The sequence below is a fragment of the Phodopus roborovskii genome, unplaced genomic scaffold, assembly GCF_943737965.1.
Source record: "Phodopus roborovskii unplaced genomic scaffold, PHOROB, whole genome shotgun sequence".
NCBI classification, from domain to species: Eukaryota; Metazoa; Chordata; class Mammalia; order Rodentia; family Cricetidae; genus Phodopus; species Phodopus roborovskii.
Genome location: NW_026125052.1, coordinates 4,084,636 through 4,112,167, shown reverse-complemented (window position 1 = coordinate 4,112,167; position 27,532 = coordinate 4,084,636). Strand labels below are relative to the sequence as shown.

Here is a 27,532-nt window from a genome sequence, read left to right as displayed (position 1 = left end):
GGCTTGGCGCCAGAAGACAGACGCGACCAATAGGAAATCACAGCGCGTCCCTATGGCAGCCAATGGGAGAGGAGTAAGAGAGGTTGCAGACTACGGCTCCGGGGACAGGAAGTACCGCGGCCCCGTCGCCTAGTGGTAGCGCAACTGGAAGGCGGGACAATGCAGGGTAGGTTTGCGGTCACTTCCGGTGACGACCGAGTCCTAGAGGTAGTTCTCGAATGACTTTCCGGTGGCTCTGCGTTTTAATTCAGTCGTGTTTCTGTTTCGCACCGGTAGAGCAAGAATGGGAGAAAAGCATGTCGGCTAGGAAAAGGGAAGGACTAGATTTTATTCTATGTCCCTTCCCAATCCTCCTTCAGCTGCATTACTCCTTTGTTTCTCATCCCCCGGTCGATGGAAGAAAAAATCCTGGAAAAGTTTCTTAGTCCGCGAAGGGGAAGAGCTGATTTTGTGGACCGCTAAAGCTATGGGAAAGCAAAACTTGACTCTCCTAGAAGGCTAGAAATAAAGATCTCTCACATTGGCGGCACTGGCGTTTCCCCTGCGTTGTCTGGACAGGTTCTTCGATTTTTATCGACTACCGACCTTTGCCTCCTTCGACACCTACATTGGCCGCCAGGCCTGAGTAATGATCTCTCGGCCAAGAGAGTAAAAGTGGGTCTGACTGCCATTAGCTAGCTGCGGCTTCCTAGTCTGTAAAAAGGATGGGGTGACAAGACTCCCAAGCCACCCGGAGCCAGCCAAAGGACGGAGGGTGACCGCTGGAGGTCTCCGTGACCCACGCTACTACTAACCTAACAGAAACGGAAAATGATTACGATTCCCAACAGATGGTCTAAGTCCTGTAGTCCTGTCTGAGCACTTAGGCTAGTGTTCTCGCGTGTCTTAGCACTGGAACATTTTAGTACAATTAAGTCATAGGAGAATAGAAACCTCTCCTGGCTTCACTGTTTCAGCCCCAGGATCTGGAATCAGGGTCTGTAACCTAGCAGAAGCTTGGTCCTAAACTCCTAGGGACAGTGATGTGTTTTTGTTGTTGTTGTTGTTTGTTTGTTTGTTTTCTGTACTGGAATTTAGATCTTAATTATACATATCCAAATCTGGGGGGGGGGGAACAGGAAAGTGGAGGTTGCCATGTAGTAGTTAATACTCTGTTTTCCCAAGAGCAGCTACAAAATGAAGGTATTGTATGTGGGAGACATGGAGACTGGGGCCCAGATAATGGAGACAGAATAGACATGGAGACTGGGGCCCAGATAATGGAGACAGAATAGAAATGGCCAATAAGAACAATAGGGCAAGCTGTTTCCTACAAAAGCCAGAAACCAGTATCATCAGCCTTTCAAACTGACTCAGGGGCTGGAGAGAAGGCTCAGCGGTTAAGAGCACTGACTGCTCTTCCAGAGGACCTGGGTTCAATTCCCAGAACCCACAGCTCACAACTGTAATTCCAGTGGGGATCCGACACCTTGACACCAATGCACACAAAGCAAGCAAACGGGAGCGGATAGATACAGACACTCAAAGCCACATATAGATTAAAGTTTATTTCCTCTGAGTCTCTGAGAAGTCCGCAGGGATATAAGGCGAAGTGGTAGTAGCTGCAGGGGCCTGAGCAGAGCTGGAGCAGGGAAGGGTTGGCATGGGCAGGAAGAAGAGTTTTAAATACTCAGGTTCAAAAGCCTGCTAATGAGTCTCCTTCATCTGTCTTTGGATTTTGTGTAGCATCTCCTGCATCCGCCGCAGCTGAAATAGGCACATACATCAAAACAAGGTGTTTGATAGGGAGGGTCTTATTGTATTGGGGAAGTGTCCCCAGATTCTAACCCCTTGAGTCTGGGGCCATGGTAGCCCCTATATATGATGGAAATGGCGGAACTGCTCAACACCCCACGTGTGTACCAGAGCCAGGAGGGTCTTTCTATTCCCAAGAGACACTGAGAATTATCAAACAGGGCGTCCCAGGCTGACAGCCACAGCATACTGCTCTCACCTCTTCATCTTTCTCTCGGATCAGCTTCTCAGTTTCTGGATCTGTCCCTGGTGGGACAGCAGGGATAGGGAAGTCAGTACCACTCTCTCTTGTCAGTTTGCTGAAGGGAGGGGGAAAGGAGGGTAGTAAGGTTGGGGGACCCCAGCACCAACTTGAGTGAAGCCTGGGGCCTGTAGAGTAATAAGGGGAGGACTTGGGGTTTCCCTGGCCAGCTTTGCCCTGGCTTCTGGTCATACTTGCGATTCCGTTCCTTTACTACTAGGCGGGTCATGCTCTGGATGCACTGTGCCCTGTAGTTCTCATAATGTGTCTCTCGGGTCACATCCTTCAGGTCCTGCATGTGGGTACGCACCAGCATTGTCCTCAACTTGACAAAGTCGCAGTGACCTGGGTTTTCCACTGCATAGCAAGGCTAGGAGTCAGCCAGGGTCATGGGTGAAACAGCGCCTCTAAGGGCAAGGACACTCTGGTCACAAGCTCAGAGCTTTACCTTCCACTATGCCCCAAGGGTAGAGCCGGCCCCGAACTCTCCGCCCTCTGGCTTCTACCACAGTGTTGCTGCCAATCACCGCAAATGGGATGCTTTCCTAAAAGAAGTTATGGTGGCCGGTCAGCATCCTTGTTATCACCTGTCCTTTCCACTTGTGTCTTCTGCTGTTCTCTAAGAAGAAAGGGTCCTTCTGCCACCCCAACAGTCTGTACTTAGAATTCTACTCCCCTCTTCTGCCCAGCAGACACAAGTTGGGAAAGGGGTGCCCTAGGGTGGCCCCACCTTTAGGGCTTGGTCCTGTAATTTGAAGTCCTCATCCTCATCAGAATCACAGTCTGGGAACTGATAAATCTTGATCCCAAAGTGCTCAATCTCCTCTCGGATCTGGCAAACAGATGAGGGGTCCACAGTTCTGGGTACCCCATCTTTTCTAGAAGCCCACCTAACTCCCTCCCTCCATCAGTTCCCCTCACTTTGCATTTCTTTCGGTCCACTTCAGGAGGTGTCAGTGTGTCTGCCTTAGCCAAGATAGGCACAATGTTGACCCGCTGATGTAGGGCCTTCATGAATTCAACATCCAGTGGCCGGAGCCTGGGGAACAGGAATCTGTGACCACCTGCTAGTGGTAGCCCTGCCTGTGGAGCTCTTGGCCTGTTCCCTTAGTAGAACCCGGTGGTGCCAGGAGCCTCAGGCTCAGACCATACCCGTGGCCGAAGGGTGAGATGAAGTACAGGCAGCAGTGCACCCGGTTGTCTTGGATGTTCTTGCGATTCAGGCCACTCTCATCTCGGAAATACTGTTCAAACTGCTGGTCAATGTATTCAGCCACAGGCTTCCAGCTGGGGCAAGGACAAACAAGCAGAGAAACTGGGAGTGGGGGCTGCCTGGTGAACTCTGGCTGTTTTGCTCAGGCTTTCTTTATTACTCTTTGGGGGAACTGCCTGGGTAGGATGGGAGTATTTCACACCTCAGTAGAAAATTAGACTGGGGACACAGGCAGTTCAATAAATACTAGTTTGATGAGTAAAGTTGGCTGAACGGGGACCAGGCAGAGAAGTAAAAATAGTAGAGTGGCAGCAGGTGAATACCAGTTGGAAAACAGGGAAACCATAAGTCAACACAGTCTGGCCTTGGAGTGTTTGCCTCTCCAAGCCCTTTCATCCTTCTTATCCAAGACCCAGTCCTCCCATAAATGTTTCTTTGACTACAGCAGCGTACACTACTCTCCTCTCCACAGCCATGTGTATATCACTACGTGCAATCAACCACAATGAAGCAATGTTTCAATCAGCTTTGAATCCATATTATTTCATTAGTCCCACAAGATGATGATTGAGCTAAAAAACATTGCCATCATAACAACATAGCACCTATGTGTTACATGTGCTGTCGGGCATATAAAACTGCAGCACACGCAGCTGATAAGAGAGCTTAGTTGGTAAGAATGCTTGCCGCACAAGCCTAGTGACTTGAATTCAATCCCAGGACACAAACTCACACTTTGTACACTGACAGTACAGCACACACACACAAATCTAAATCAGTAAGTGATGACAGATGGCCAGTACTTCATTCAGTGTACTCTAGTGTATGCTTTCTACTTACAAGAAAAGTTTATTGTAAAACAGTTGCTGTGTTTTGTCAGCAGCAGCCTCATCCATCTTCTGTTCAGTCTCTTGCCCTTGAGAGGCCATGTCAAGTAACTGATCTATGACATCTGGGTTTGTGTTAGCAGACTCTATTTCATACAATGATGAAACCACCTAATAATGTGTTTCTCAGACTCTATCCCCATGGTTAAACAATGGCCCCCTTCCCATAAGAGTGTGTGTTTTGAAAACTTCATTTTTCAGGTCGTTTGCTCTTCTATTATCTAGGTTAATCCCCATTGTCATGATGATAGCAGCACTTTGGGCTCAGCACTCTCATTCTACATAAAGAAATTAAATCTGGATCCTGTGAGAGACTTGCTCCAGATTATTTGGCTAGTAAATTCTCTACCACTTGAGTTTGTGACTTTGGCTTTGTGACTTGTAGCTCAGTGTCAGCAACTACTCATGGCCTGACCCACTCATTTGTTATCTGATGGACACAACTCATTACAAAATGGCGCTCCCTCTGCCCCCCCCCCCACTACTGACAGGCTGTACAAATCTCAGGAGTGAGGGTCATTCATGTTTGCTCTGAATCCCTGAAAATGTCCACCTTGTATGTTTATGCTCCATGAATCCCTGCAGGTTAACTAAATTAGTATCTATGGGGGTACACTACAAACAGAGAAGTACAATTGTCTGGAAACTTATTGAAAGGGAATTCTTACTAAAATTGAAATTATTTATTAAAAGTAAAAGGAGGTAAGTTGATTGAAAGTGGTACCTGCCACAGTAGAAACCAGGTACTAGTTTGGATTAGGATTTCAGAACAAGCTTGTCTGCTCAGATATACTGCTAGAGCAGGAAAGATGATGACAATATAGCATCTCCTCAGCCTATCAGAAACATTGATGGAAACCGCAAGACCATGTACCACTAACTGGCACAGAGCTGTAGCAAGAATTTGAGAGATGGCCATCCAGTCAAGGCTCAGACAAAAGTTGATGATGAACCAGTTATCTGTTGAGGATAGCCACATGTTGAAACAATAAAGCAGGTGATGAGGGCTAAGAAATGTCTGTGAGGGTCTCGTTAGCCTGTGAGACAGTTATCTAGGGCAAACACCATGGGTATATAGCCTGTGCAGTCATACAGAAATCTGCACTCAGAAAGACCGCACTTGGTCTCCTGTTGTTCTTACCATACTGAAATTCTCATAATTATGAACAAAAGGACCCACAAATCTTGCTGCTGGCCCTGCAGTTACTACTGCTCAAATGCACAGGCTTAATTCTGGGCTCTTTTCCGATCAATCAGATGATGTGGAAATGGCTGATGTTTTTTTGTTAGTGGTTTTGGTTTTGGTTTTTTTTTCCATTAGGAGAGAGAATGCAACCAATTAGTTCAAGATCATGCAGTGCTAAATGCCAATCAAGATTTATGCTCTTGGGTGCGACCTGCTTAATTTCTTCATCAGACTCACTGCCCTTTTCTCCTGCCTATTTTGGTTCATTCCCTGCACCTGTTCTCTTATGTGTGCTCATTACCTAAGCATCCCTCTAATTCATGAAAAACAAAACAAAACAAAACAAAAGCTGTGTGTGTGTGTGTGTGTGTGTGTGTGTGTGTGTGTGTGTGTATCGGTGCACACAGTTATGGAGATTGAGAAGGTTCAAGACTGGTAGTTGGCATCTGGAGACACAGCAGGGTTGATGGTGTGGTCTGAGATTGAAAACCTGAGGACCAGGTGTCAAAACCTCCTTTCTTTTGTTAGGTAGCCCAAAGGATGCCCGGAGTGCCGTCTTTTTCTTCTTTCCACCCCTCCCCTAACTTTCAGATGTTTTTTATTTTACTATGTTTTGTTTTGTTTTGTTTTTGAGACCGTCTCATATAGCACAGGCTGGCAACATGGCTGAGACTGCCCCCAGCTCGAAAGTACTGAGATTACAATGGTGCCTCGCTATGCCACCTGCCATTCCCTTTGCTAGTCTTCCCCTTTGCTCTTGCTTTGCTTTCCTTCACACCTCCCTCATTTCCCCTTCAACAAGACTTGTTTGCAGCATCTAAAATAACTGCTGTGGAAAGGAAAGAAAAGAGGGTGATGGTGTTTGTGTTGCACCTACATGTGTTGACAGGTGTTTGCTCTTTTGAGGCTTTCACATTATGTCCTCACAAACTCCACAGAACTGTATGTCAGAACCGGGAAGAATACTACAAACCCTCTATCTGGGACTGAGCACAGCAGTGCATGCTTGCAGTCCCAACACTTGAGAGGCTAATGCAAGAGGACCGCTGAGTTCAAGGCTAGCTTGAGTTACATAGTGAGTTCCAGGCTATATAACAAGAGACCCTGTCAATAATCATCATCATCATCATCTTAGCACTTGGGAAGTAGATCTCTGAGGTCATGGCCAGCCTAGCCTATATAGTAAGTCTGTCTCAAAAATAAATAAATAAGACCATCCATTCCAATCCTTCCGCACTTACAGAAGAGACAGCTGTCCAGTTAAAGGAATCCGGCTGTCCAGTAAGGTCACAGACCTCTTCCTCCTAGCAAATCTATGTCTGTGACCGTTGTGTGACCTGTGTAGATGCATGCAGTAAGTGGGCGGGACAGGGGCAGCTGGGGCTGGACTTGGTCAGACATACCACTCTGTGTTGTTGACTGCATCCCCAAAGCCTGGCGTGTCCACAATGGTGAGCCGCAGCCTGACTCCTTTCTCTTCTATATCCACCGCATGCTTAGTAATCTCCACAGTTTGCATGATCCGCTCTGGAGAAGAGGGGAAAGAGGCTAGGGCAAGGGCATGGTCCTGCCCAGCCAAAACAACCTGCCCACCCCAGCTAGCTTTGCTACCCCGACTGCCTCCCTTTTCACCCCCAGGCGCCTGAGGGCCTGTTCCCTGGGAACCAGCAAAAAACACATTTCCCAACACAGGAAATGCCGGTGGCTGTTGGCTCTGGCCCCAGCCTCCTCTCTGCTCCAGGCTTTTTTCTTGGATTCCTGGAATCCTTTAGGGGTCAGAAACTCATTCAAAGATCAGGATTCTGGTCCCTGCCCTGTTTCATCACCCAAATCTTACCCCCCCAGAGACAGGGTAGCCTTGGCTGGCCTAGAACCCTCTCTGTAGACCAGGCTGGCCTCGAACTCATAGTGATCGGCCTGCCTCTGCCTCCTGAGCACTACGATTAAAGGCCCAGGACAGCACTCCGATCTTTAGGGAGCCGGGTGGTGAACCGCCAGGCCAGACAGGTCTATGGGAAGAAGCCATATGTCTCTCTAGGAAGCCAGGGCCTCCAGCATGCTAGGGAGGGCCCCACCTCCAGCACCTGAGGGGTCCACTCCTTTCTCCTTCCCTTACCTTCGGCACCGAGGAGTTTCCGATCCCTGTACAGGTCAGTGAGGAAGAGGCTGTTGACAAGAGTGGATTTACCCAGGCCAGATTCCCCTGATGGGAGACAAGACAGAGGCACCAAGTCAGAAGGTGAGGTCCACCTGAAGAAGATCTGGGGCAAACTGCTGTTTGTCACTAGGAACTACGTCAACCAAAGCACAGTCATTCAGAACTGAGAGGAAGCTTGCACAGCCATCTTGTTTGAATGAAGTCAAGAGACTGCCCATGGTAGCATGAGAGGGGGAAATACTAGAAACTGTAAGTGCACCATTCCCATCTCCTCTTCCCCCAACTCTGCACAGTTTGGCCATGCTTTGTATGACTTTACAAAAAAAAAAAAAAAAAAAAAAAAAAAAAAAAAAAAAAAGCACAGTCATTTGCAACTCATTCCTTCTCTCCATGTACTCTTCAGACACGTCAATTCCACCTGAAACAGCCCTTGCCCAGCCCAGCCTTGCCCCTTCCTACCTGCCACCATGAGCGTAAAGTCAAAGCCTTTCTTCACAGACTTCCTATGGACTTGATTGGGGAGAGTTGCAAAGCCCACATACTCCTTGTCATCCTGGTGGACAGGAAGACATAATCACAGGGTTAGAAGCAGCTCCCATCCTCAGCCTTCCTCATCTCTTCTGGGTCCTTGCCCTACCCTTTGAGCTTCCATCCAAGGCCACTGGCCAGGTCAACAGTCCCTGCTCTGACTTCAAGGCAGAAGCCTTAGAGCCGGGGCTGATCCACACACAAAGGCCCAATGGACACATTTGATGCATATGCACATATCCACACACCTACCCCAGGCTTTCTTTGTGCCCTCCCAGGGTCTTTCTGCACCCACCCACTGAATGGCAAAGGCAGGGCTGGAGTCTCTACCTCAGAGGAATCATAAGGATCAAGCTTGCCCCATGGACTGCGGGGCCTGGAGGAAGGGCTGAGAGGGGCTGGGGCACAGAAGTATTGCTGGCTCTCAGAGGGCTGGGGCCACAAGCTGGCTCTAAACTCCAGGTCATCATCACAGAGCTCTGGGGACTGGGGCCTTGGCTCCGAGATCTGGGGCCTGGGCACCCTGGTCTTGGCCTCCGATGGATGGCAGGGCTCGCCTCCTGGGAAATCCTTCACGAACTTGCTGAGTTCGGCATCATCACTGCTGTCCTCCAGGAAATGCTTGATCTGGGGGTTTGGGGTAGAGTGGGCGGGAGTGACAGGAGGGAGCAGGATGGGAAGATGGAGGCAAAAGGCAGAAGGCGAAAAGGAAAGAAGTACTTGTGGTTAGAAGGGAAAGAGACAGTGCAAAGCCAGAAGAAGTGCTCATATCTATCATCACACACTTGCTCACTAGCATCCCCAAGCTAAGAGACTGGAAAGGACCTCAGAGGACAGCCCTACAGAGCCCTGTCCTCCTAGCAGGTTAACACTGACTGAGGCTGCCATGTCTGGAGGTCTGCCCTAGGCAGGGGCTAGCAGCTGACCCAAAGGCAAAGAAATCATACTGAGTAAGAGGGAGAGAAGCAGAGGCCTAAGACCTGAGTGTGTTGCTCAAGAAGAGTGTAGCATCAGGAAAGGGCATGGACACTGGCAGGCAGGGCGGAGAGAGGGGGCTTATCCTCTAAGCAAGAAAAAGCCAATAGCAGGTTCAGTGCCTCTGTCACTGCTGGTAAGGGACCTGGGAACAGAGGTGCATATTCTATTGCAGGGGCTGTTTTCCAGGTTTGCTGGCCAAGATTTAGGCTCACAGACCCTCAAATGCTGAACCACATTCAAATTTGGCATGGAACCCCAGAACTGAAGAATAACCATTACCCTCAGTGGAAACTAAATGTGAAGGGAAGTTAAGAACAGCCAGGCGAGAGCAGATAAAGAAAACACAGTAGCTAGGGTTGTGGGGGGGGGGGATGGAAGGGGGTGGTGGCGCGCGCCTTTAGTCCCACCACTTGGGAAGCAGGGCAGGAAGATCTCTGTGAGTACCAGACCAGCCTGGTCTACAGAGCAAGTTCCGGGATGACTAGGGCTGTTAGACAGAGAAACCCTGTCTCGAAAAACCAAAGAAAGACAGACAGGAGAGAGAGAGAGGAGGAGGAGGAGGAAGAAGAGAGAGAGAGAGAGAGAGAGAGAGAGAGAGAGAGAGAGAGAGAGAGAGAGAGAGCGCACTGAAAAACTTGGGAGGGCTGAAGATTTTCTACTCTAAAAATGTACCATAAACTGGGAGCAACATCTAGGAAGGGACCACTTAGTTGCATCCTTGCCCATTTTCCCTGAACTCATGAATTCAGAAGTACAGGAAGGTTCCAGCCTCATGGGTGAACCATAGATGTGGACTGCTGATAGAATTCAGTAACTTCTCTCTAGAAGCCTGTTCCACATGGAAGGTGAGTGGTTTCTCCTGCTCTTGACCTTAGTCCCCCATAGCTATAAGCTTCCCAAGAGTTTCCCCTCTCCTTATGGGGTCAGTATTCTTCGTGGAGTGCCTGGCAGTGCTGGGCTCATCCCTGCCTCACAACACCCATGTGCCACCCCCAGACAATGGACAAGGGCTAGCTGCAGAGGCTGAGTCACCCTCTGGGGATTGGCCAAGCCAGTGGGGCTACCCTGGACCACTGTGAAGTCTCAGCTAGAGTAGAAGAGATAAGATGGCCATAGTCTTCCTGCATAGACCTTTTACAAAGGTCAGAAGTAAAAGGGACAGACATGCACACCGCTAGGTGTAGGCTAAAAAAGATGAGAAAGGGATGTTAGGGGGAAATGTCTGGTATGATGTGGGTTGCTACACCGACTGATCACCAGTCTTCAGGGTTTGCTTGGACATGAGAGAGGAAACTGGAACTAGCCTGTGGGCCTTAGTGCCCCCAAGAGGCTATGCTTAGGCAAGCCTTACTATATAGGCCTCTCTCACCCATTATATCCAAGGTCCAGTGGGGCAACCATACAACTGAGTTTATGCTTGTTGATTTAGCATAATGATTCATTGTTGCCCCTTTCACTCTCGAGAGTGTCCCAGTTTGGCCAAATTAATTACACTGCAGCAGAGAAAGGAGGGAGCGGGTCTTGTTGTTTGGCAGCCAATGAGTCTGGGGAATTCCAGAAAATCTTCCTGCACCACCCCACAGTACCCCGAAGTTGATCTGGGGATGGGGATCTTGCTAAGCATTTAAGAAAGGACTATGTTCTCTCCAGGGCACAGGGCAGAAGGACAGCATGAAGGAAGACGGGAAGCACTGATGGGAATCTTAAGCCCCCAGTTTTCCAGCAGAGCTACGGCAACCTGGGCACCACCATCTTCCCCGCCAGACCTGACTGTACATCACCATGGATGGGGCCAAGGGGCTCCAGACAAAGAGTTTAAGGCACTAAGTTCTTTGTCTGTCTGTCTATCCACCTCCCCTAGCTTTGCCAGGGACTAAACTGTTTTCCAATGCTGAACTCCTATGCTGTTCAAGGCCAAGTGGAAGACCAGTTAGGTCTACCCACCTCCCCAAGCACCCACCATCTTACCCCAGCTTCAGTCCCGTCCTCAGGGACAGAGTTCCCTTGCCATTCCAGTGAATGGTCCATGCCCCACACTTCACAACCCTGTCAGCAAGCTCTAGGTCTAATTTTATCTCCAGGCAGAGGTCCTCACACAGCCTTGTCTTGATGCTCTTGTTGTCATCTGGCTTCCTGGCTTGTTCCTTCCCCCTTTTTCTTTGACCCTACTCTGTCTCTGGCAGGGGCCAAAAAAGCCTGTGGAATGTTCTTCTCCACCCCCTCTCCCCCCTCCCCTTTCCTGGGCTCCCACCCTCCTAGGGCAGCCCAGCTGCAGCAGGATCACTGGGTTTCTGTACAGTTCCCTCCTCCTCTGATTGGCTGACCCATGATGCCTGCCTGCTTCCTATCCTGGTGGGCACGGCACCAACCTCCCAGTAAGTCTGCAGCATAGGCTTGACCCACTTAGCCTCTCCTGTTAACCCCTAAGGACACTGGAGCCTGCCTGAGGACAGGTCACTAAGGTGACCTAGCCCATCATTACATGGGGACAGCCACCCAAGGAACCTATCCCCAAAGATTCCAATCCCTTCGACCCTTTTTACCTTAACTAAAAAGGGATGGAAATGCACATAATTCCCTGAGTTTTGGTTCCATGGGAATGGCCCCACTCTTCTTCCCAAGCGTCCCTTTGTTTTCCCCTACCAGAAGAAGCTGCTGTCCCACTGTCCATAAAACTGCTCGCCACAAAGGACTTGGCACCATGGACTCCAGCCGTCCAAAGACACATGCCCTCTAGACTCATGAGGACCTATCCTACTACCTCATCTATTCCACAGGATCTCTAGGATACTTGGACTCTGGGGAACATGGGTTCAAATCAAAGGAGGCTGGCATCCCAGAGGCTTCAGACCTGCTTTAGATTGGAGACTTAGCAGGGATGGAGCATTCCACTTGGAGTCAGTGTTTCTGGTTGGGGCAGAAATCCCTTGTAAGCCTGACTAGCAACTTAATTTTAGGGCTTTAATGTCCTTGCTTTCCCTTGCCACCAGGACAGCTGGGGAATGAAAGGGCTCCCAGGTAACAAATACCTCAAGCAGATTTGAAGATGAGGAGCATCTCAAGTCACAGAATAGTCATTAAAACTGTCCTGTCATCATTCTTTTCTTGTGGAAATTTTAACTTCCTGGAGCTCTTCAGCTGGAGGTCTCCCCACTGATTTCCAAAGAAGCTAGGATTCAGACCTCCATTGACAAGATGCAACATAGAAGTGTGGCCTGACATGAGCCAGTCATTCCAAGCACTCTGCTGGTGGTTATGAGGGCAGAGGCCTGAAACCGGACATCTGGGTAGTGTTGGGGTATCTTTATTTAGGAAAGAGGAGAGTGGCCTTGGCCAAGCTGAAAGCTCAAAGACCTCAGTTGAACTGAACTTAGTGTGTGGCAGAAAAAAAGGCCCCCTGATTCCTGCTGGGTTTAGCCCTGGGGATAATCAGTGCTTCCCCAGGCTTCTTCTGTCTTGGAACAATCAGTCTGTCCATCTCCCATGTGGGAACAAGGTGGGGGACTGGGGCAAGGACAAACACTACTTGGCCTCTCCCAGGAACCCCTTTGGAGTAGGTCATAGGGCCACTAATACTTCCTGACCAAAACTTGGGCCTCTGCCTAGACACAGCTTGAGAGACAAGAGCCCAAAAGGTTGGCCTCTCTAGACCTGGAAGCTTCTGATTCCACAGGGCCCAGAGTTCCCTTTTGGCAGCTGCTCACAGCCAACATCCTGCCCTGTGGGCTGATCACCAATCCCCTCCTGCTGTAAACAGCTTGTGCCTCCCCATGCAGAAGACAAAGTCTGGAAGAAGAGGATGGTGTGTGGCCTGGAAGCCGTGACACCCATACATTGCGTTTCTGGCAGGATCTGGTAACAACAGCAGAAGAGCTGGTATCCAGAGCCAAGGGTTGAAAACTTTTATCTGGGGTAATAGCTTCTTTTCTCACAAGCAGGTGGCAGGAATGAGTTCCCCCCCCCCCTTCACACACACACCCCAACCCCCACACACTGCAGAGAGACCTAGTTGCAGGGAGAGGGTAGATGCAGCAGGAGAAATGTTTCCCAAGGTTCTGGTCTGGGAGGCAAAGGGGTAGAGCTGATGGCGCCCCTGCACGATGGTGAACTGGGCTTTCTTCTTCCTCTCTGAGAAAGGTCCAGAGGATGTGGATCATCCCTTTTAGAGAGACAGGCAGTGTTTATGTTTCCTCTGTGTTTTCCGAAGGAAGTTGGTGCTGGTCATTGCACCAGGAGTAGGTGAAGGAGGAAGGGTCATCCAGGTAACACAGCTGATTCCGACAAGGGCGGATACTTATCCCCCTACCATCCTTGTCAGCGCTGTCCTCTTTAGCACCAGAGACTACCACTGCACCTCCTACAGAACTGACCTATTCCTTCCAAGACCTTGGGCAGCACCGTGGGGGTCGCGGCGGGCTGAAAGCAGCCCAGCTCAGAAGAAATAACTTGAAAGCAACGAAGCAGCGCCTAGCGCCAGCAGTGCCTAGTCTGAACCTGGAGCCAGGGACAGTACCTCCCGCCCTGCCCAGCCGCCCTGCCCAGCCAGGGCTGCAGCGCCGTGCGTCCCCTCGGAGTCGCCCGGGAGTGGCAGGCCCTGCGTTTCCGGATGCCCGCTCTCCTTACCATGGTTGCAGCCCTAGCCGGGCCGGCTCCTCCTGGACAGCGCCCCAGAAACCGGCGGTGGGAGCTGCGCGCCTACCTCGTTGCACCGCGGGCCCCCACTAGCCTTGCAGAGTGCGGACCTCTGGTGGCGGGGTGGGGCGGGGCTAGTCGGGCCCTGGGCGGGGCCTGTACCTCTGCAGCCTCGGCGGTTGCCTACGTTGAGCTCCTCCTGAAGCCCAGGGCTGCTTTTGTTGTTTTTGTTTTTTTGTTGTTGTTGTTGTTTTTTTTTTTTTTGTTTTCTAGAATAGTCTCTCCAGGCAATGCTGCACCGTAGGAACTCGAGTCACTCCCCAGAGAAAAATAAACCACCCACTTGGCATCCCTGGAAGATGCTGCCTTTGCACAGGGAGGGCGAGTTGTGGCAAGAGTTGGAGAGAAAGTATTAGTTACCCCCCAGAGATTCAACAAGAACATCCACGTTACTCACTGTTCATACCCACACTACATCTCCTAAGAGGTAAATGTCAGACACTCTCCACCTCCACTCAAGCTGTGAAAAAGACATAGGTTAGCGGCAGGCTCCTTTTTGTTCAAGACCCCAGATTAAAGAGGCTTCGCTGCCTAAATTATCCAGGGATCATCTGCTGGGAGAGGCAGAATGGCTCTAAGAGAGAAAGGGAGCCTTGCCTGAAGCAAAGCAGAGTGTGGAGGGCCTCTAGAAAGACCAGCCAGGAATAACCCACCAAAGCAGGTGAAATGCAGGGCCACCCACGAATGCCCCAGCAGCTTTAGGAGCATTAGAAGGTCAGAAGGGTCACAGCAGCAGCTAGCTGAAGGGAGATGCTTGGGAACCCAGAGTTGGGAAGGGATTTCCTGAGTTAAGTAGGTCTGAACTGGCCAGGCTCCTGTGGAGGTTTCCTGACCCACCCCCCAGCCCTTCCCCAAGGGCAGGTTGACTGACTGGCCATTGCCTGAATAAGGGGGCAGTACAAATGCCAGTGGGCTGAAGAGAAACCTTTCTAGTTAGGAGACTGGGCAACTAGCCTCACTTCTCACCCCAAAACATAAGCAAGTAAAAGGAGATGGTTTCTAGGTTTTTGACTGTTCTTTCTGGCATTCTCAAAGAGGATGCAGTGTCCAACCAGCGTGTCGTGCTGTGTGCTTCTGTAGGCCTTAGAGCACTGGTTCTCAACCTTCCTCATGCTGTGATCCTTTAATACAGTTTCTCCGTTGTGGGGGCCCCAACCACAAAATTATTTTGTGCTGGGAGATGATGGTGCATGCCTTTAGTCCCAGCACACACAAGTTAAAAGCAGGGGGATCTCTGAATTCCAGGCCAGTCTGGTCTACAGAGTGAGTTCCAGGACAGCCAGGGATACACAGAGAAACCCTGTCTTGCAAAACAAAACCAACATAAAATTTGGTACTTCATAACTGTAATTTTGCTACTATTATGAATTGTGTAAATATTTGATATGTGACCCCAAAGGGTCGCATGTTGAGAACCACTGCCTTGGAAGACAACAAGAGCAAAGCAGAAGTGTGGCCATGAGAAGACTGAGAGAGACCCCAAGGGACATGGTGGGGGTCTGCAGCTTGTCTACAGATGCAGCAGCTGCTATTGCTGTAACATCTGAGTGTCAACCTTGGGCTACACACAGCCCCAGGCCACTAGCACACACCTGTAAGACACATGTCAGTCTTTCTGGTCATGTGGGTGGGAGTGGGGAAAAAGTCTGTATCAAGGAAAACAGGCCTCAGGCTGGGGAGATGATATAGGTCAGTCTATCAAGTTCTGTGTCAAAGAAAACAGACCCTGGGCTGGGGAGATGATATAGGTCAGTCTATAAAGTGCTTGTGGTGCAAGCTTGAAGATCTGAGTTTGATCTCTAGAATCCACATAAAATGCTGGGTGTGGTGGCATACTGTAATCCTAACACCAGGGAGGTAAAGACAGGCAGATCCCTGGAGCTCACCGGTCAGCCAGGGTAGCCAAACTCATAAGTCCTAATCCCAGTAAGAGATGTTGCCTGGAAAACAAAACAAAACAGGGGTGGCTGTCCTGGGGAACAACACCCAAGGCAAAGCTCTGGCCTGGCTTCCACAAGTACACATACATACACATACATAAACACGTTTAAAGAGGAGGGAGTGGCAGGTCTAACCACAAAGTCGTATTTCCCTTTATCATCAAGTCTACCAAACCCTAGCCCTAACCCACTCTAAGTGTGGACCCAGAAATATCTCAAAGGGCAGCTCAGCTAGCTTATCTTCAGCTGAGACTTGACTCCCACAGCTCTTTTCTAGTACCTGCTGCTTAGGCTCCGGAGTCCTAAATGTCTTGAGACATGTTGGTGCCAGGTTGCTTTGAGAAAGGCTCCAAGAGAAGCCTTAGACCCAGATCCAAGCCAAAAAACCTGGTTCTGGATGGTACACAGGCCCTTTATAACCATGGTACAAGGGTGAATTAACAGCTGAAGATAGGCTAAGCCATTCCACTTCCATAGGCCTGTATTGCTATCCTGTAGCATTCAAAAGACCCTGTGTGAGCTTGATCTTCCTGGGCCTCTGTTTCCTGTTTCTCTCACTGAAGGAAAATGGATCCTCCCCACAATTTCTTGCTTTTTATCAGTATTGATCGGGGCAGGATACATATGTGGTCAGCAGTGCAGCCCAGGCCAGATGGAGACAATCTTGCATAAGGCACTGATGATGGCTAAGAGCATTCTTCCCACCTCTGGTTGTCAGGTGGCTTGGCCAACCTTGCCTTCACACCTTACAGCTCTTAGAAATCTGAGTCTCCCTTGAAATTCAACACTCATCAGGGTAAGCAGCATGGGTACTTTTGAGAGTACAGTTTCTTGGGCACTGCTAGTTTGGAGAGCCAGATATCTTGAAAACAGACATGTAACTAGGCACAGAAGGACCACATCACTCCCTGAGAAACTCAAGCCAGCAGTCACAGCTCTAACCTGCTACCCTAAGTCCTGTACAGAAAACCTCCTGGTTTCCTCTATTGTGTCTTTTCTACCCACTCACAGATGAAGGTTGGAAATGGCACAGCAGCTTAGTAAGGAGGCTGGGGGGGGGGAGGGGGAGCCAGGACCTAAGCTCAAGTCCAACATGAAAAATGATTACTACAGGAAGCCAGTATTTCAGATCTGTGTGATAAACAAAGGCCACTATTGCCTCTCATCAGCACTTTCCTGTAAGTGGTCCAAGAACAAATTGTGTCTCCCTTCTATCATGAATGACTTACTGAAGACACAGTAAGAGTTCTGGTGGAACCCAAGAGCTGGGATATGTCTTTCAAGGAAACCTCAGTAAGTCTGCATACAGGCAAGAAACAAAACTCCTTGCTGGGTGGTGGTGTTGGCGCTCACCTTTAATCCCAGCACTTGGGAGGCAGAGGCAGGGGAATCTCTGTGAGTTGGAGGCCAGCCTGGTCTACAGAGCAAGTTCCAGGACAGCCTCCAATGCTCAAAAAACAAAAAATGACAAAACAAAACAGATAAACCAAAAAACAAAACAAAACAACACACACACACCAAAAAAAAAAAAAAAAACAAAAACAAAAACAAAAAAACAAAACTCCTTAAGCCCACCACCACTGTCCTAGTCCACCCAGCCTCGTGTCCCTGGGACAGGCCTGAGATGCGGTGGCAAGGCTGGGGATTATTTTGTTTCTTGGCACCTGCTATGTGGCTCCCCACAGCGAGCAGTCCCTAAGCTAAAAGCCAGCCATTTCAACAAAGCAGGAATTTCCAACTCTTGTCTCTGGTCTCTGAGACACACAAGTTCCAGGTGGGAAAGGCCTTGCAGGCCTTCTGATGTTATCACTCCCTCAAAGGGCTGACTCTCCCAAGAGCTTCCTTCAGTCTTCCCAGCTTCTTTAAATACCTCCCACAATCCTCAGGTCACTGATTTTCTATTGCCCTTCAGTCTTTAGGAACTTATTTACCAAGTTTTTTGTCATACTGAGACAAGGTATTCCCCCCACCCTGGCCTTTCCTAAATGCTTCAGTGCTAGAAGATGTGCTGACTCATTTCATTAGACCTTGTTTGTCCTCGGATGTCCACACCCTTTCAAGTGCCCTGCCTGTATAGTATTCTCTCCCAAATTAAGCAAAAGCCCTGTAAGGGCTAGAGTGTGCTTCAACCTCTGTTGACTTCTATCCAGGGACCAGACAGAGAATATGTGATGGGATGGTAACCTGGGCCCTGCCCGCCCCCCTCGGGGAGCTGGCCAATCAATATGGACTGACTAAAAAAAAAAAAAATGCACTAATTAGTTTTCCATTCTGATTGTAGTGCACAGACAAGCCTTGAGGCTCTCTATTTCATTGACCCATCACTTGTCCTTCATTCTGTCTGCTCTCGAGCACAGGCTACCTCTCAGCCTCATAACTCATATGCAGAGACATGAATGTTGCCCTAGTAACACCATCCCTTTCACAGTTCTTGATGTCTCTGAAACATTGAAAAGGTACTTCTCAGGAAGATGCAGCTATAGAAGAATATCTGGACTGCACAGTGGAATCCCAGAATGGGATGCTCCTTGGTGTTCTCAGCTTTGACAAAGCCCAGATCCCCAGTTTCTTCATCTGTGAAGGAGAGGAAGAAGTCTACTCCACAGTCTGCTCTAAATATTTAGTAACACGATATGGTAAAGATGAATAGCAGCTATTATATCTGCAAATGAGGACATTATCAACACCCAACCAGCTGCTGCCAACTGTGGCTGTTTCAAATGTTTTCCTCCAAAGGATTAGGAGTGTCCATGGGTAATGGCCATAGAGAGATGGGAGCAAAGAATACCAGAGTAATGCCTTCAAGTGACTTTGGAATATACTACAGCCACCTGTGGGGTCAGCTTTCCAGGTCTTGGTCTTAGACCAACCAACCCACATTCCCAAGAAAAGCCACACAGATACTGTCTGGACTTAGCTGACTTTGACTATGGTGGGTTTACCAAGGAACAGATTTGGCCTCTCCAGGTCAAGTCTCAGAGCTGGGCTTCTCTCAGGAACTAAGAGGCATTATTCACATTCTGTTCCCCTCCTCCAAGCCTTTGTTTCAGCCCCTGAGGAGCAGCTGTCTTGCTGCTCCCCTCCCAGCAGCTGAACCAGAGGCAGCTGAGCAGGGGGTGAAGGGATATGGCCATTTCTGCTGGCCCTGACAGCGGCCTTCAGGCTGAACAGCTGCCAGGGTGGCTTCTGGGTTAAAGACTTTTCTTCCTCAATCAAGTAATACTCTACCCCCTGAAGCCAATGTTCCTTATCTACCTAAGCCCACTGTCTTTCCCCTTGCTAAAATCACCATCTCAAACATCACTAAAACTGACAGTGGAGTCCAGTCAGGAAGGCAATTAGCTCTTCAAGGTCTACTAATGGGAGGGAGTGAAGGTCTGGAGATATATTTCAATGGTTAAGAGCTCTTCCAGAGGACCCAGGTTTGATTCCCAGCACCCATGGGGTAGTTCACAACCATATTGTAGCCCCATTTCAGGGGATCTGATGCCTTTTTCTAGTTTCGAGGGTTAACAGGCACAAATGTGGTACACTGACATACTTCCAGGCAAAAATACCTATACCCATAAATTAACATAAAAGAAAAACATATTAGGAAGTCCAGAATGTATGAGCCTGTGTGAGATTACTTGAACAACAAAAACTAAGTTCAGCTTCAGTTCCACCATCAAAGCCAGGGAGGAATCACATTTTCCTGCCCTCATCACAACAGGCTAAGAGTAAGTTGCCAGGGTCTCAGGGTGAAGCTGGGAAACCACCCCTCAACTCCCTCCTCTCCAGAGGTCAGTGCTGGGGTAGAATGCTCCATGAGTCTTTGCTTGTCCAGAATAAGGAGGGTTCATGGAAAGCAGGACTTTTAAGTAATAAACCCTTCTAAGTTGGTCAACCTAACCTGTCCCCAAATTAGTCATGGGTCAGAAGTCCCCAGCTGTTCATCCTGCTCCAGAACTGGCTGCCCATGGTAGCTGAAAAGAAACAAGGTGGCCCTGAGAGGGTAAGAAGCTGAGTAGTGGGGTGGTCAAGCTGCTGTGAGAAGCCTTCTGAGACTGTCCTGCCTCATTGTCACTCCCAGTGCTCTATGCTTTCAACACTAGCCTCCACAGGAAGCCAGAGGAATGGGGAAAGGGAGTTCCCAGGATTCCTTTCAAATAGTTTACATTCTAGGATTCTGTTCCCATCTTCCTGAATGGGGACTCCCGAGTTTCAAAGAGACTTCTTGCTTTCCTTTGTAAATAGAGTGCCTCAGAGCCGAACATCCTCAGGGTACAGAAGTCAGCAGGAGTCTGATCACCCTGTCCTCCAGGGATCAACCGGATGTATTACCCTGAAGACATCTCCAGTTTGCCTTGAGTGCCACTGCAATGGCATCTTCTGGTTCCTGCCCTAATTTCCAGAGTTGGATTTTTGCATAATTGATAGATACAGCAAAGAAGAAACCACTTCATCCTCTGATAGCCTGAGATGTCAAGTCCAGAGGCTAGCGGGTTAGGTATCCTGTAGACAGATGATCTTGGGGCTGGAGTAGACCTGTCCATCAGAGGTATTGCTGCCCTTTGTACTAAGAGCTGCATTATTTCCAGGAACTCCATAGCCCAAAGGAGAAGGCCATTTTCCTGGCCCACTGAAGGCCCTGTAGGACCGTCTTGTTGAGATTCTGCTAATACACACACATTAGGAATGTTGCCCTTGATCTATCACAGTCTTTTCGAAGAGACTAGGACCCTATCATTCCAATCCAAGGATGCAATGCATCTCTCAACCCCACTTCTTACACCAAAGGAGACTGAATCTGGCATATAAAATGAGTCCTTTTATATGTCTTTCACGAGCCAGCTCCTGGGGCCAAGCCACTAGAGAGTTCCTGCTGGGAATGGAATCTGGAACAGTCTCTATGGTCAAGCATTCCCAAATCAGAGGAACCATGCACACTAGGACCATGGTGGAGTCTCCATCCTAGGACTGCCTAAGGGTTACATAACCTGAAAGGACAGACTGGGGAAGCTGGCTTTTCATGGAGACTAGACTACTTTGCCCAACTCTATCCAAACCCTGCTTCCAGAGAGCCAGAGAAGAGTGGTAGCCCAGCTGCCTGAGAGCCTTCTTGTCCCAGCTTCTGGGGAGCAGCTTTGCTGCTGAACAGGGCTGAAGAGCTGTAATTATCCAGACAGGATAAGAGCTATTTTGGGAAGAAGTCACTAGGCTGCCAAGGCTTTTGACTTCCTAAACTAAAACAAGATGCACAGAAATGGGGGTGGGGCTGGGGAAGACGAAAGGAGCTTGCTCAGTCACAGACATCAAATCCTGAACCAAAGACGACAGTCCCCCTTCCCAAAGGTATACATTTGTATTAAGCTATCTCTCTGTGGCTTTGTTAGGAGGGTGTAAGCACCCTCTACTTACCCTCCTCCTGACTCCCCATCTCTTAAGCCCTTCCAAGACCATTCATTCAGAACGTTTGTTGTTGGAGTATTTGAGCACAGACGAGTACATATTGTTATTTTTTTTTTCCTATCCATGTCTTATCTCCCCATTTGTGTAGACAGGATCTCAAAGCAAAGAACTGGCGTGTGTGTGTGTGTGTGTGTGTGTGTGTGTGTGTGTGTGTGTGTGTGTACTAGTACCTGGCAGAGTATCACACCCTTGATTAAAAAGCTGTCTATGGAATGAAGGAGCTGGCGGGACTGGAGGACACAGAGGAAAGAGGGACTTACTGCTTTGCTTAGAGAGTCTCTAAAAATGGCTGCTCCCACCTACAGCTGAGTTCAGGCCTGAGGCTGGATAAGAACTCATAGCAGAGGGGGCAGTAACTGCATTCCTGAACACCTCCCTTCAGCTGTTCTGAGCTCTTGCTGTCTCCACTCCTTTTCTATCTGAAGTCTTGTTCATAGTGGGTCAGTCAGCCATGGATGGGTTCACGAGAAGCCTTTGCTAGGCTTTGGGTGAGAAACAAATATGGTCCAAGAAAGAACGGAGGCAGAAAGAGCTTTGACCATCTTATCAAACATGGACCAAGATGAGCACAAGTACTTAAAGGAACAGTAGTAAATGCACTGCAAAATCAGGACACTGCCAAATTTAGGACGCAGAGCTGCCAAGAACAGAGCCCACTTCATGCTTCTCCAACTCAAAGACTCAGTGTGTAACCCAGAGAGGCAACCCCTTTCTGAAGCACGCTAGGCAGGAGAGCAAAGAGCCAGATGGGGAATGACCCAGTCCATAGCTGCCCATATTCCCACAGAGCACTGGGCAAAAGAGCTTTATTCTCTCTCTTCAAAGGTGCAACTTTAGCTCGTGTAACACTTTTGTACAAATATCCCTGGGTGCAACACAGTGCCCTTCTGTGCAGTGAACAGCCTACCTTAACACATGTTGCAGTTCTGTCTCCTTCCACATCCCCTTCCATCAGACAACAGGAGTAGGAGTTAGATAAGGGGTTGGGACACTGGTCTGAAAGTTACTTCCCAGAGGGATTCTTACCTCCTCATCTGTCATAACAAAGAAGTAGAAGCCAGGCATTTCCAGGGGGGCAGCAAATGGAATTCACAAAGTGTCAACAAGAAGGGGAAAAGAGAATGTTACTAAAGATGTCCAGTTGATATGGGCATATCCCAACCCAAGTCCCTTCCTGGGGCCCCAGACGTCCTGAAAAACAGCAGCTACATTTACATTTACTGAGTGTTCATGATGCTTTTCATATAAAGCAGCCCACACTGGTCAGACCCAACAAATGGGAGGAGGATTAGGATTGAGTTCATAGGACTCCCTCCTCCCGAGGAATGTCAACCAGAGCCCTGGCCTGTGTCCCATTTATAGGCTAGGAGCTTATCATGCCATAATTCTTCCAGCAAGAATTCTCTGCTACCAAGGCACACTCGCTCTTTGAGGTCTGATCCTCACACTCCCATGCCACCAGTGGCCAAGAATAAAAAGGAACAGAAGGACCTGAGAGGATGCCAATGATTGCAGAGGTGAATGCAAGCCCCAGTGGTGTGGAGAGGGGAAGGGTGAGCATGCTCAGAGATCCTACCAGGGCAACAAGTGGAGGCTAGGCTCGAAAAGAGCTCTGAACTCTTGACTAGTGTGGCACTATGGAGTCAGGAATGGGCAAGACTTCAAAGCAGGTGGTTTGTTTCTTTAAAACACATAATAGGTTGCTAGAGAGATACCTCAGTGGCTAAGAGCAGTGGCTGCTGCTCTTGCAGAGGAACCAGATTCAATTCCCAACACCCACATAGCAGCTCACAACTGTCTGTAACTCCTGTTCCAGAGGATCTGATGCCCTCTTCTGTCCTTCATTGGCACAGAGATACATGCAGACAAAAGACCCCATACACATCAAGTAAATCTTTAAAGATGTGATAGAAGCTGAGTATGGTGGTACTCGCCTTTAGTCCTGGCACTTTGGAGGCAGGCAGATCTCTATTCAAGGCCATCCTGGTCTACATAGCAAGGTCAAGGCCAGGCAAGGCTACATAACAAGATCTTGTCACAAAAAACAAACCAACAACAACAAAAACCCAACATAGGATAGATGAGATTAAGTTTAAGGACCACAGGGTTTATGTTGTTCTCCTTCCAGGAAGTGAGTTCTCATCAGAACTCATTGTTGAAAAAGGTTCACATTCCCAAAGGGATAACTCATAACAGAATTGAGGGTCTAAACCCTACTCATTAACTTTCCTGAAGGACTTAATGATACAAAACAGGCATGGTGGCCACCCTCTCACCCTCCCTTCCCATTCCCCAGCCCCCACAAGAAGGGGGAACACAGACCTTTCAGCCACCAGAGGATCCGGTTGTACATTTCCTCAGAAACATCTGAAAGTAACAGGAACTTCTTTTTCCTGCCTGTGCAATGTCACCCACCCCTTGGCCCTTTGAGACACAGTCCCATGTGTGCCTGACCTCCTCTACTTTGAAATCAGGATATTAACCTAAGGCCCTTACTGTTTCTAATATCCCTCAACCTGTCTCAGGTCTTTATTTACACTATGAGGAGTCTTCTTCTGACCCAGCAATCTGCTCTCTATCTTCCATGGAAGAGTTAAGCTGCACTGCCTGTTGGAGGTAGTGCCCAACTCCAGATTTAACTGTTTGCATTGATGTCATTAGCCTGGAGCTCAGAGAAGCTGGCAGCCAAGGCACAGAGCACTGAGCTCAGAGATAGAAGCAGCTTGACACTAGCAGGAAGGCAGCCTTGGGGCCCAGAATGAAGAGGGGGTGCTTTCCTGCCCACCCCAATGTCCTATTGCACTGAATGTGGGCTGCACCTGGGCACTTTGCTCCATCACATACCCAGGAAGAAAGCATTGAACCCTTGAATGGGTTGTTTGTTGGTGTACTTCAGGGTCTTTGGCACTTCTGTCAATGGTACTCGATGCAGAGACTCCTTTGGTGAACATGGTAGGCTTACTTTTTCTCTCTGGAACACCAGATCCTCACAGAAAGGGTTTGAGTCCATCTCAAAAAATGACTCTAAAGGGTCTAGGGGAGGAGGGGACGTAGGTTCAAAATCAAATACTGATGGCTGGTTTGGGGGTGTTTCAACTTTAGGATTCAGTAAGGCCCACCATGAGCAACCAGGCCCATACCTAGGTAAGGACCTTGGGGGCAAAGGTCGAGGGGTCAACTCCAGTTCTGCATGGGTGGAGGGCTTCGGCGAGAGCTCTGAATACAGGGGAGATCTATAGTGTCCTTCAGGTGCTGCTCGAACTGTCACTCGATGAGGTGACTGTTGTACGGACTGTTTTCCTGGGGAGATGGTCACCTTGCGCCCACTCTCACGGTCTCTGTTTGGAGACCTCACAGTGGGCTCCATTTCTGATATTAAAACCTTTGATGAGGGCTTGTTCTCAATATAGACTGAACGATCTGAACGCAAAGGAACTCGAGGTGCCCCATCTAAATCTCTAAGAACAGAAAGCTTGAGGCCTGATGACACTTTCATGGCTTTTTGCTTAGGTTCTGAAAGAATTGAGCTGGGAGGACCAATTTCTGGTTCCTGGGTAGGGGTCTTTCTAAGGATTGCCTGATGGTCACTAGTGACACGATTGCCATGCTCTGAGACATTTCTTGAAGATTTGACCTCGGCAATCCTTCGGGTGGGCTCTGTTTGTATAGCTTCGTCCTTTGGGTGAATGGAAATTCTACGGGGTACTCTAACCCCCTGGGGGTTCTGGACTTTGGAAGGTGGGTCCTCCTCTTTTTCACTAATAAAAATCAAGTGACGGTATTTGCCATCAGTAGCCAAAGAGGAATGGTAGCCAGGGTCACGGCCTGGCTTGTTCTCACATCTTCGTGTTGATTCTTCCCTCAGTGGACTGACATTCCGATGCCCTCCTGAGAGATGGTAAGTTTGTGTCTGGACTGACTGGTTCTTTCGATGAGGAGAGCGATGGCGGCTTGCCTCTGTTCTTGGTCGGGTCTCAGTTCCCCTAGGAGTGGACATGGTAGAGAGGCCAGGCCCTGACTGTGGGGACAGAGATCGAGGATAGTCTGAATTTGAACAGTGAGTGTTGAGATATGCAGCTTCAGATCTTCTGTGGGAAGAAGGACTCAGGGAGACAGGAGGACCCCGCTGGCTTGAGGAAATATACCCATGTCCCCGCTGAGGAGTGTAGGCAGTAACTTCAGCCCCTCTGTGTGATGAAACTGCTACCTTGGACCCACTTTTATTTGTCTTCAACACCTGAAAGACTGTGGCCTTCTGGGTAGATGCCATGTTTTATCAGCTGGCTTGTTTTCAGGATCCCAATTAAACGTGAGTGTTTATCCTCATTGTTTTCAGGGCTGCTGTTCTTGGTCCCCCATGAAAGTGGCTGCTGTTCGGAGTGTTTTAAATGGTTCTCTTTACAATCTGTCTGATGATGTCACAAAGGAATGAGCTTTCTATTAAACATCTTGTGTTAGTTACAATTCCTCATAGAAAATCACTACCCAGATGGAAACCAAATCTATCCATGGACCTGACACTAAACCCTTGACCAAGTTCGTAAGACAATCGGAACTTCCTTGTACATAGGGAAGGCTTTGGAATTCTCCTTATTCTCCCTGACTTCTAGGAATTCTCAGGGACTCATCCAGAGAAGTCCACCACTCAGGTCAGTCATTCTGTGCTAGCTCACAGTTAACAAGTGACCTCCAATTTTGTTCGAAACTGCTACATCTGAATTAAAAAAAAAAAAAAATAGAGCTCTGGCCTTTTCCAAGTTTCGTGAATGGTGTGGTTGACTCTTGAGTCAAAACCTAGGTTACTCAAATCATAAATCTCATATCATTGCAGGAGCATGTGGTACTGTATGTAAAGATCTGTGGTTAGCTTGGTTTCAATCATAAATGAATGGACCTGATTCTTACCTGAGTCTTAGTTTCAATCTGGAAACTACTGCCTGACTCATAAGTATCACACAATAAATATTAATGTCCCTTCTCAGTAATAATCCTGTTAGCAATCAGCTAGATTAAAATAATCACACACACACACACACACACACACACACACACACGCACGCACGCACGCACACACCCGACTCTGGCCTTGAGCTCTTTCTGTGTCATCTTATTCTTCTGATCTCTAGTCCTCCTGCCTCCACCTCTCAAGGAGTGGGATTATAGGCATATGCTACTACGTCCAGTTTATGCAATGTTGGAGATCACACAAGGCTTCCTATCCATGTTATATTCCAACTTTTTAAACATAATAAGCTATATTCCAACTTTTTAAAAATAGGAAATATTAATTTTTAAGCTATGTGTATATTCAGGTGAGTGCTGATACACCCAAAGCTGTCGGTGTTGGTCCACTGGGAGCCACCTGACATGCGTGCTGGAATGAAACTCAAGTCCTCTGCAAGGACAGGATGTGCTCTTAACTGCTGAGCCACCTTCTTAGCCTCCTCTTTTGAGACAGGTTCTCACTAAACAGCCTAGGTTGGCCTCAAACTCTCAATCCTTCCACCTCAGCTTCTCAGGTTGTGAGAATTATAGGCAAGTACCCTGGCCTTCTCGCTTTCGCCGCCGCCTTCTTTCCTCCTCTTTTTTTTTTTTTTTTTTTTCTCTCTCTCTCTCCTCGGTGCAGCCCTAGCTATCCTGTAACTTGCTCTGTCGATCAGGCTGTCCCCAAACTCATAGATACTCACCTGCCTCTTCCTCCCGAGTGCTGGGATTAAAGACATGGGCCACCACCTCCAAGCTCCTTCTCAAGTTTTCTTACTCAAAGGGTGACTTTCCCATTTCAATGACCATTGGGGATAAAAAAGAAATGCTTACCTTTCCTGTTGACATTCCTTTTGACAGAAATGACCACATGGAACCTTATACCTATATCTCAAAGATCAAGGTTCTTTTGTCTGAGACAGAATCTTACTGTGTTGCACAGGTGTCCTCTAATTTGTAATCCTCCTACCTCAGCTTCCTGAATGCTGGGATTACAGATGTTAGGTCAAGACTTACCTTCATGTCTTTATGAACCACACTGACCATTTTCTTCTGTTAGTTTTTCTTCAAATGAGTTACGATAAAATTAATTAGGTTTATGGTTAATTATAATGACATTCTAATCTCTACAGGGACTTGAATTTTAAGTATTTTTAAACTCTTTCTAGTCCCCCAAATTAAGGGAGTTTGCAAGGAATTAAAAAAAGTTGAAATTATGTAAAAGGATCACTTTCCTATTTTAATAAGTATTTTCTGCATTTACCATATGTGTTATAAAGTTATATAAAGAATACTATTATATCTACCACAATATTTCATTATTTCATGTCATAAGCATGTTCATCCATACCTATGATTTTAAATAAACTCACCTATGGTTATTTCAATGTATATATGTATATGTATACACACATACACACACATACACACAAATATATATATATATATATAATATATATTTGTTTGTTTATTTTTTGTTT

The 27,532-nt window shown here is 48.2% G+C and overlaps 1 protein-coding gene across 4 annotated transcripts; it reads right to left on the bottom strand.

Annotated features, from left to right (window-relative positions):
* Positions 1–1,532: 1,532 nt before the first annotated feature.
* On the bottom strand, positions 1,533–25,353 carry Septin4 (septin 4). 4 transcript variants are annotated; one of them, XM_051190528.1, is made up of 14 exons: positions 23,913–25,353; positions 23,391–23,435; positions 22,095–22,102; positions 8,338–8,634; positions 7,939–8,032; positions 7,438–7,524; positions 6,725–6,848; positions 3,188–3,322; positions 2,957–3,074; positions 2,766–2,867; positions 2,484–2,580; positions 2,230–2,392; positions 1,994–2,093; positions 1,533–1,746 (listed from the first exon to the last, which is right to left on the bottom strand). In XM_051190528.1, exons 1-14 carry the CDS (start codon positions 25,336–25,338, stop codon positions 1,687–1,689), a joined length of 2,856 nt encoding a protein of 951 aa, XP_051046485.1. In that variant the 5' UTR covers positions 25,339–25,353; the 3' UTR covers positions 1,533–1,686. The 4 variants fall into 4 exon arrangements, with proteins under 4 accessions (XP_051046485.1, XP_051046318.1, XP_051046231.1 ...); XM_051190361.1 differs by lacking the exons at positions 22,095–22,102; positions 23,391–23,435; positions 23,913–25,353 and adding an exon at positions 13,609–13,775; XM_051190274.1 differs by lacking the exons at positions 22,095–22,102; positions 23,391–23,435; positions 23,913–25,353 and adding an exon at positions 10,954–11,107.
* Positions 25,354–27,532: the final 2,179 nt, after the last annotated feature.